Genomic DNA, 8,938 nt, shown 5'->3' with positions numbered 1-8,938 from the left:
GGATATTGGGTTCCCTCCCCCTTCCTTTATAACTGAGTGTCTGGAAATAGTAAAATTGAGCTTTGATCAGGATTTGTCTTAGCTCCATTCTTTCTTCCGCCCCGTCTAGATTCCTCTCTTTTCAGCGAACTGCCATTCTCAGTTGAACCGTTCGTGTTGTGGACTGCGGGCAGGCCGCAACACTTTTATTAATAAAATAACAGCCGTGTGCAAATAGCATTGCTGAGAGACCACAGAAAGACCAAAGACAAATCTGTCACTCAAGATGGCAACGTGTGGGGCACCAGCAAGGAACAACTTCACCAAACAGGGTTCAGAACACAGGGCCATCTGCAGCTGGCTGGGCCTTTTGACACAACAATTATAAGACAAATTATTAGCCACAAGCCTGTCGGTGCAGAACTGCAAGACAGCAAACACTATTTCCTGGAGGGGGTGGGGGGTCAGTGTAAGAAATGAGGGAGTTCGTTTTCTCCTTCTGCAAGGTGGGCTCCAGAGATCAAGCTGAGGTTGTCAAGCAAGCCTGCTAGTCAACAACTTTAAATTTTTAAAACATAAATAAATAATAAATTTATTTAAAAAGAAGTCAGAGAAGGCAACCCTGAGGTTTCTATGCCCCTGGTGACATTGCTTGACACGGGCAACCCTGATGCTTGGTAATTATGGCATGAAAGAGAGGGAAGTGTGTGGAGTGTGGAGCCAGACGGCTTCCGTCATGCCTTAGAGACAGCAGAGTAGGAATGGACTGAGCTCAGCTAGAGGAATTACCTGTGTATAGAATCCGGCTGATCATTCCTGGCATCACCATGAGGAACATGGGCAGTAGCTTCAGATAGCCACACAGGGTACAGCCAGCCTTCACGTGAGACATGTTCTTGGCTGAGAGGCATCGCTGCACAATGACCTGCCAGAAACAATCCATCAAAGCTCCACAGTGAGGAGCTGTGTGGGCCGTGGCCCTCTTCTGATATCCTAATTTCCCTGTTTTGGGTCTTTAGCCTCAGTCCCCAGCAATCCACAGGCCATGTGAGCTTTCCTCTCTGTACTTAACCCCAACTAGCCAGACAGGTGGGAGTCTTGATCATGCATCCCGCCCACCTGCACATCCATATTATATACCTGATCTGTACACCAGTACCACAGAGCGAGGATGGCCAGGCCAAAAATGAGCCCAGGCCACGGCATGTCTCCAGTAATGGGGTCTCTGAATATGTGGAACGAGTCAGCCCTCGGTGTGTAGCATTCTTCCTTGACGGTAAAATTTCCGTCAGAAACCTTAGTTGGAATAGCTTTCATGTACTTGTCCATGAAGGCTTCATACCCTCCTACTTCATTGAAAGCTGAAAATATTGGTACAAAAAAGAGAGAGAATGATGTGAACAATTAAACTCCTTATAGTGATTTATTCTACAAGTATCTTAACCAAGAGGATACCAGCATAAGAGAATACCCTTGGTGTGTGGTTTGGGGCAAATTATCTTCCCTGCAGGTCTTAATTTCTCCTTTATAAAAATGGGAACTCTGCCCAAGGCTGGCAAGAAGGCTCTTGGGAGATGCTGTGACTTTTCAAAGCAATGACTTGTGGAAGTGCCCTGACTACAGACAGTATGAAGGGGGAGGTGTCTCATTAAAGGAAGAATGTGGCTTTGGACTACATGCAGTCTGGTGTTTCTCTAAATCTCAGCTGTCAGCGTGGACATTGTAACTCAGAACCCAGACTTAGAGACACCTTCTGGAGACTGGACCCAGGCCAATCAGCTAGTCCCAGTGATATACCAGAGATGGGTGAGGAGTCGGGTGCAGCCACCCTTTCAGCTCAGGATCAAGTCCTTCTAACCTGGGACTTGCTGGCCTCTGAGAGCATACCAGGGGAAACCAAATGGAAATGAAACTCTAGAGTATAGTCAAGAGTCTTTGAAGGTCACCCAGAGGGTCCTATATATCTACAAACAAAATGTGCCTTATATCTTCTTGCAACAACTAGGCTTTCCAGGGCTGTCTTTTATAGTCAAGTAAAATTTCAAGAGATGGTAGGAGACACCAACAGTGCGAGTAAACAATGTTTAAATTTTGCCAAATAAACAATTAAAATGAAAAATTACCTATCACCAGCAATGCATAAACATTGGACTTTTAATATCATAAAGTATTCAAGATACAGTTTCAGACTGAACATACAATATGCAAATCTGTGTCACTTGATGGGTAGCTAGCCTTATTCATTTTTTTCCCGGGTCTACCCTGGGGACCACTGACCCAGACTACAGAGAGCAAATGGGGAAATCAAGCGTTCCTTGGATCTGCTCCAACAAGGGTCCTACAGGAACAAGGACAAGGGGCTTCCTACAGCGTGGTCAGTCAGGGCTGGGCCACTGCCCTGAGCTAGGTACAGCATGCAGACAGGCAAGCCAGACTTGCTCTTCTCTTCCCAGAACCCAACACTTCTGCCCCCACCTCCCCAGCCAGCCCTAGCCCTACTTACCAAACCCAGTCAGGATAAAAGACCCCACCAGCATGATCGCGGTCTGCAGGGTATCTGTGTAAATTACAGCTGCCAGCCCCCCTAAGCAGGCAAAAAGACGATAGATCACATGGAGAGGGCGGCAACCACTTGCTACCTTTATCTACCCACTATGCTCCTACCACACCTTCCAAGAAGCTCCCCCCCGAACCCTGCCACCACCATCCACCGCCTTCCCTTCCCTCCCTGATCCTGCTACAACATCCTTCTACTCAGAAAGTTTCTAGCTTCTCATGAAAATACCCTCAAGGCCTGGGAAAAGGACTTTCTGAGAGGAAAGTACTGGTGTGAGCTTTTAAAGCCAGGACATGGCTCCACAGAGTGCTTGCTCGTTTCTTGCTTTGCAATGCTAGAGATGGAACCCAGGACACCCCAACTCTCTCTGCGTGTGTGTGCATGCATGCACACACCCAAGTCCCACTGTTGAGCCTTCCCCTCCATTCCTACAAAGGACACCAATGTCTGTGCTATCCTCAAATCTTACTCCAAAATCTCTTTGCATATCTTTCTCCCACTTCAAAATGGCTCCCAATCTAGTCACATTATATTTGAGGCTTCCAAGGGTCTGTTATACCATCACCCTTTGTGTCCCTTCTCTCCCCTACAACTTCCCAGTAACCACCTTCTTCCAGCTCACCTTGCTTCTGAGCCACACCACACCCATATCTGCTGTGTTGTCCACTTTTTTTGGTTTTGGTTTGGTTTGGTTTTTCAAGACAGGGTTTCTCTGTGTAGCCCTGGCTGTCCTAGAACTCACTCTGTAGAGCAGGCTGTCCTCGAACTCAGAAATCTGCCTGCTTCTGCCTCCCAAGTGCTGGGATTAAAGGCATGTACCACCACTGACCGGCACATTGTCCACCTATTTTTTCACTTGGCTTGCCTCTAACTGTCCCGGCTTAGTCGCACAACCTTCAGAGTCAAGCTCTTCCTGAGTGACTATGAAATGTTGCCCCAACTGGCCCAACCAGCAGGGGGCTCTCACAGGACATTCATCCACATGGCTTGCAGTGGAGACCAAGAGAACAGCCATTCTCAAACCCTACCTCCTCCATCCTAACACGTGACTAATGCTGGAACAGGCTCAAGCTTTGAATTCTCTTGAATAGACTCACCTGTGATTGTATAAAGGGCAGTGATTGCTAGCAGGATGAAAATGGCCAAGTATATATCCAGGCCCAAGGCTAGATTGATGAATATAGCCCCGGAGAAGATGTCTGCCTGCAAGGAGAGAAGAGAGGCAGAAGTGAGAGAGGCTATCTGGACACAGGGGTATTCCTGGGTTTCCAAGCAAGCTTTATTCATAATAGTAGTTAGCACATTACAAGAAGTATTCTGTGGTCATAATTTTTAAAAAAACTATGAAATGCTATATTAAGCAAATTGAAAGTGGCCACGTGCCACACGACGTCCCTTCATCTTTAGTACCATACACTGTGAGTCCTTACTGAGGATCATGGGACAAGATGCTCCACAAACGTTTAACTGTGAAAGAGTCTGTCACCATCCCACCCGTCAGCTGCTGCCCTTAGCCATGACTCCTAGCTTTTTCACATCCGTGTCACAGGGTTATAAGCTCTGCCCACAAAAGCAAGTCTTAATGCTTCAGATCTGCGAGTGGGAAACCTAACCCCCACTCACCAGCTTCTTCAGCAAGATTTTAATTTTACCTGCCTGGCCCAAAAAGGCTTAATCCGGAACACCAAGGGCCTCTCACAAGCTTCTAGTGATTCTGCTTACACTCTCTGGAGTTATTTTCAGGGGGGCTTGTCCCCTCATACTGTTGAATTCACTGTGTTCTTTATACCATTCTTCCAATCTCTACCTCTAATTAAGCTACATGGCAGTGTGATGTGCAGTTTCTAGTTTAAAACAGCAGAGGGTGCCAAAATGTTGTGCTACCAGGAAGAGGCGACTTGGTAAATCTTTTCAGATTTGCCAGAGAGAAATTAGACTTCTTCATGGAGTGTATGAGGTTTTATTTTATTGCATAATATCTAATACATTTTAGAAATCTGCAAAATAATCCAATCAGACTCCTTGGGAAGGGACCAACAAAGGGGTTGGACTCTCTTACACACATACACACACACATACACACACACACACACACACACACACACACACACACAGTTTTCATCAGCCTCTTCCTCACTCTATTGCAGTTGCTTAGAGCCCTGCAGTGCTTAGGTCCCCTCCCACATCCTTCCACCCTTTGCTATGGTTTCAGTGTGTCATAAAGTTGAGAATTTAATGCCTAAATCCACATACTGATGTTATTCGCGCATGCTCGTGGGTGCAGATGCTTAAGTGTTGCCTAATAGAAAACGTAATTTTATGATATGCTGCTTGTATCCAGCACAGATAAAGGAAACTTTTGTGCTTAATTGAAACATAAAGAAAGGGAGGGAGAGGGGAGAGAGAAGGAGAGAGAGAGAGAGAGAGAGAGAGAGAGAGAGAGAGAGAGAGAGAGAGAGAGAGAGAGAGAACAAACTCTTCCTCTCATGAATTCTATCCTGGGGACCCCAAAATTCCTACTAAGGATACCATAACTAAGTGACTATAGCTGACCTCAGCTGAGTAAACCTGTTTTAGTTCGAAGGCTCTGGTGTTGGTTTTTAGTCCCCCTTACCCGCCTCAATTGTCAGTGTTTTCCTGGGGGTGTTTTTCTTCCTTTCCAGGGAATTTTACAGTTTACCAAGACTAACACAGCAGGCATTATTTTGATTCTCAAAAAGGTATTGGTGTTTGCTCCTTTCTGCCTATACTTTGGGGATTGCAGTCAGACAATGAAATTCTCGAGACATGTTGAACAGCACAAACTTCTCTCATTGGAAAGAGATCGGGAATTAATACGTAAAGTACAAGCTGCCAAGGAAAGCTCAAAGTCTTATGGCATTTCGAGATGAAAAGTTAAAACTTCAGCAAGAAACGGTAAATACTGAAAACGCAATGTAAGAAAAAGAAAAATTCTGAATCAGCCCTTTGCAGATCCATGTGACCTCAGCCAACCAGCCATTTGCTGATTGATCTATGTGACCTCACTGGCGCAGAGAACGACCCGCTGAATTCAAACTAATAAACAAAGATGAAGGAAATGGCTGAGAGAGTAAGACAAGAATGCCGACATTTAAGAGGCCAAGCTGGAAAAGCGCAACTGAAAGCTGAGAGGTTGAGTTTGCTCTTCTGTGACCCTGGAGGAAGAACAGATACGGTGTTTGGAAGAGCAGCAGTAACTCCATACTGCGGAGAGAAAAGGATAATGAAGCTAAGGTAAACTACAACGATCTGAAACTGCTCAGAAAAGAGAAATTCTCTTCATGGAAACGAATTAAAGAGACGACAGGAGAAACTGGAAGCCTTGGAGGCAAAGAAATAATTAAAAACAGAAAATCTGGGCTAGGTAGACAAAATGTTCTATTTGAAGAATATTCAAGACTTCAAAATGACTACAGGATACACAGAGAAGATTTAATGAATGTCAAAGTCTCAGTTTTGGTTCCTAACATGTCCCCAACAGCATCCGGGAACTCTGCTGACTGTTAGCCTCAGCTCCTGGACTAGGTCGCTCCTTCCCTCATCAAATGGAAGCCTGTCTACTTCCCAAAACACCAGAAGCATAAAAAAAAAGCACACAAAAGAACTAGAGAAACTCGGATCTCCCAGGGGAAGGTCATGGGAAGAAATGAGCGAGGTCAGAGACTCAACATTGCAACAAGTTCAACACCAGGCACTGAGGTACTTTATTACTGTTTGCTAGACTACATGAACCATCTCAAGAAAAGGTGCCAGTGACATGCACTGCCTAAGTTCCAGGATTTGACCATTATACTAATGAAAGGGAAGCATTCTGAGAGCTTCAGAACTAAATGTTCTGAATTTAGATGTTGACAATCTTTGCCAATATAAAAAAGGGAACTAGTTAATTAAGAAATGTGTTTTCAAATTATTATGTTTGACATTGTTGAATTTTTCTGGCATTTTGCCTGAAATATATCCAACTTGAATTCCTTTTTCCTCATCTTTGAGATATCTGCTTGGCAATAACAAGATCAGTAAACATTTGGCTTATTATAAACAAAAGTCATACATCTCAAGGATTTTGGAAAAGGTAACCATAACCACTTAGAAGTAGAAAAAAAACTTTTAAAAGTTTATAAATAGGGCTGGTGAGATGGCTCAGTGGGTAAGAGCACCCGACTGCTCTTCCAAAGGTCCGGAGTTCAAATCCCAGCAACCACATGGTGGCTCACAACCATCCGTAACGAGATCTGACACTCCCTCTTCTGGAATGTCTGAAGACAGCTACAGTGTACTTACATATCATCAATAAATAAATCTTTAAAAAAAAAGTTTATAAATATATGCTCATTATAGGAATTTTACATTTTCTAAAGGCTATGCACTTGATGTATTAAATAACTTAATAAATATTTTTGTACCTAAAAATGTATTGATGTTTGTCTGGCTGTGGTTTTAAGGTTGATGATTTTGTATTGAACAGACTATCAGGTTTATTATTGTCATTGTCGTCATCACCATCATCATCATCATCCCTGGGAGTGATTCCCTCTCTCAATCAGCAGTTGTCTTTAGTTCATTGTCTAGGAGTGGGTTTTCTAACATGAGGCTTTTCCTGTTCTGTGTTAGTGTTCTTTACTGATGCTGCTGTTGTTCCTGTCTTATTTATGCAGCCATTATACAGACAAACGTGTATGTGTGTGTATGTATGTAATAACCAACGATAATTTTTAAAAGACTATCACTATAGGGTGATATGGAAGGAGTTGGAGGAAGAGGACTTGGGAGGAATTAGAAGAAGACAATGAATAGGAACATGATGTGGTTATATTTTAATTAAGAATGTATAAAGGGGTCATCCCTGCCTTCCCTCACAGCCTGTCAGGTCTAGCATCGGGTGCCCTGACCTACTCTGGCCAACCTGCCTACACCAAAACCAACCTCTGAGTTTCCACCACTACCTGTCCTACCTGCCACCAACTACAAGTTTCTTCTGCATGGCATCCCTGCCCTCCAACCAGGAAGACTTTCCATGCCCTTTCCAAGGTCTATCCAAGTGAAAGTCCCTGACCTCTATCATGACTTCTCCTGAGCCCACCAGATATAGTCTCAATCCAACATCTAGTGCCTCTGCCTAGTCTAGCCTTCCCTGCTTTTGCCACAATTTGCCAGGACTCTCCCTACTTACTCTGAAAGTCACAGGCCTATTGATGCCAGATCTACCCCACACACCAAGTTTGGATCAGGAAACACATCCTGAACACAGTCCAGTCCCCTCTTTCCACCTGATCTCATTCTACTCAAGCCATTCTCAACCTCTAGACCTAACCCTAAGCATGCCCTCTCTTCTGTCCAACCTGCTCTGCCCATATCAGGCTTAGAATTAACAAATGAAATCCATATAACAGTTGTCATTGAAAAAATATAAATAATATGTAAGATTGGGCCAGTATCTTCTCTCCAAAGCTTACCAGTCCTGTAGAAGGGTTTGCCAATGAGAGTTGCAAATGAACCCCAGGACACAGAATTTAAAAGAACAATCATAACTTCACTGAAGAACTCAAGGAGTTTAAGGAAGACACAAACAGTTCAAGCACCAAATCAAGGGCACCCAAGTTCATAAAAGAAACACTACTACATCTGAAATCATGTATTAACCTTCATGCAATGATAGTGGATATCTTTAATATACCACTCTTGCCATCCAGGCAAACACTAAATGAGAAATGCAGATAATAACTGAACATAAACCTACCAAATATTTACACATTTCACCCATTCACAAAAGAACATGCCTTCTACTCTAAAGCTCAAGGAACTGTCTCCAAAATTTGTCACATACTTAGCCATAAAGTAAGTCTCGACAGATACAAGAAAACTAAAACTCCGTGCATCCTATCTGACTACCACAGACTAAATCTGGACGTCCTCTAAACCCTGGTGATGCACACCTTTAATCCTAGCACTCAGGAGGCAGAGGCAGTCAGATCTTTGAGTTCAAGGCCAGTCTGATCTACAGAGTGAGTTCCTGGACAATCAGGGCTAAAGAGAGAAACCCTATCTCAAAACAAAGTAAAACAAGCAAAAGAACAACAAAACAGAACTGGATATCAACAACAGACAGCAAAAAGCTTACAAACTCACAGAATGTGAGTAAGTAAGTTACTGCTGAATGAAATATGGGTCAAGACAGAAATTAAAGACTTTCCAGAACTGAATGAAGATAAAAATACAACATATCCAAACTTATGGGGAATAATAATAAGAGGCAAGTTCATAGCCCTAAGTGTCTCCATCAAAAAATTGGAAAGATCTCACATTAGTAACAAAACAGCACACCTGAGAGCTTTAGAAGAAAGAAAGAAAGAAAGAAAGAAAGAAAGAAAGAAAGAAAGAAAG

General features: G+C 43.5%; 1 protein-coding gene across 1 annotated transcript in view; it reads right to left on the bottom strand.

Moving 5' to 3' along the window:
• Slc5a1 (solute carrier family 5 member 1) overlaps positions 1–8,938 on the bottom strand; it is a 76,576-nt gene that overhangs the window by 33,021 nt on the left and 34,617 nt on the right. Inside the window, exons 6-9 of the mRNA XM_021162101.2 lie at positions 3,634–3,739; positions 2,483–2,563; positions 1,120–1,340; positions 769–904 (exon numbers count right to left, since the gene is read on the bottom strand). Coding sequence (XP_021017760.1) covers positions 769–904; positions 1,120–1,340; positions 2,483–2,563; positions 3,634–3,739 — 544 coding nt within the window. The remainder of the gene's footprint in view (positions 1–768; positions 905–1,119; positions 1,341–2,482; positions 2,564–3,633; positions 3,740–8,938) is intronic.

The sequence above is a fragment of the Mus caroli genome, chromosome 5 (genome assembly GCF_900094665.2).
Source record: "Mus caroli chromosome 5, CAROLI_EIJ_v1.1, whole genome shotgun sequence".
NCBI classification, from domain to species: domain Eukaryota; kingdom Metazoa; phylum Chordata; class Mammalia; order Rodentia; family Muridae; genus Mus; species Mus caroli.
This window is presented reverse-complemented; position numbering and strand designations above follow the sequence as displayed.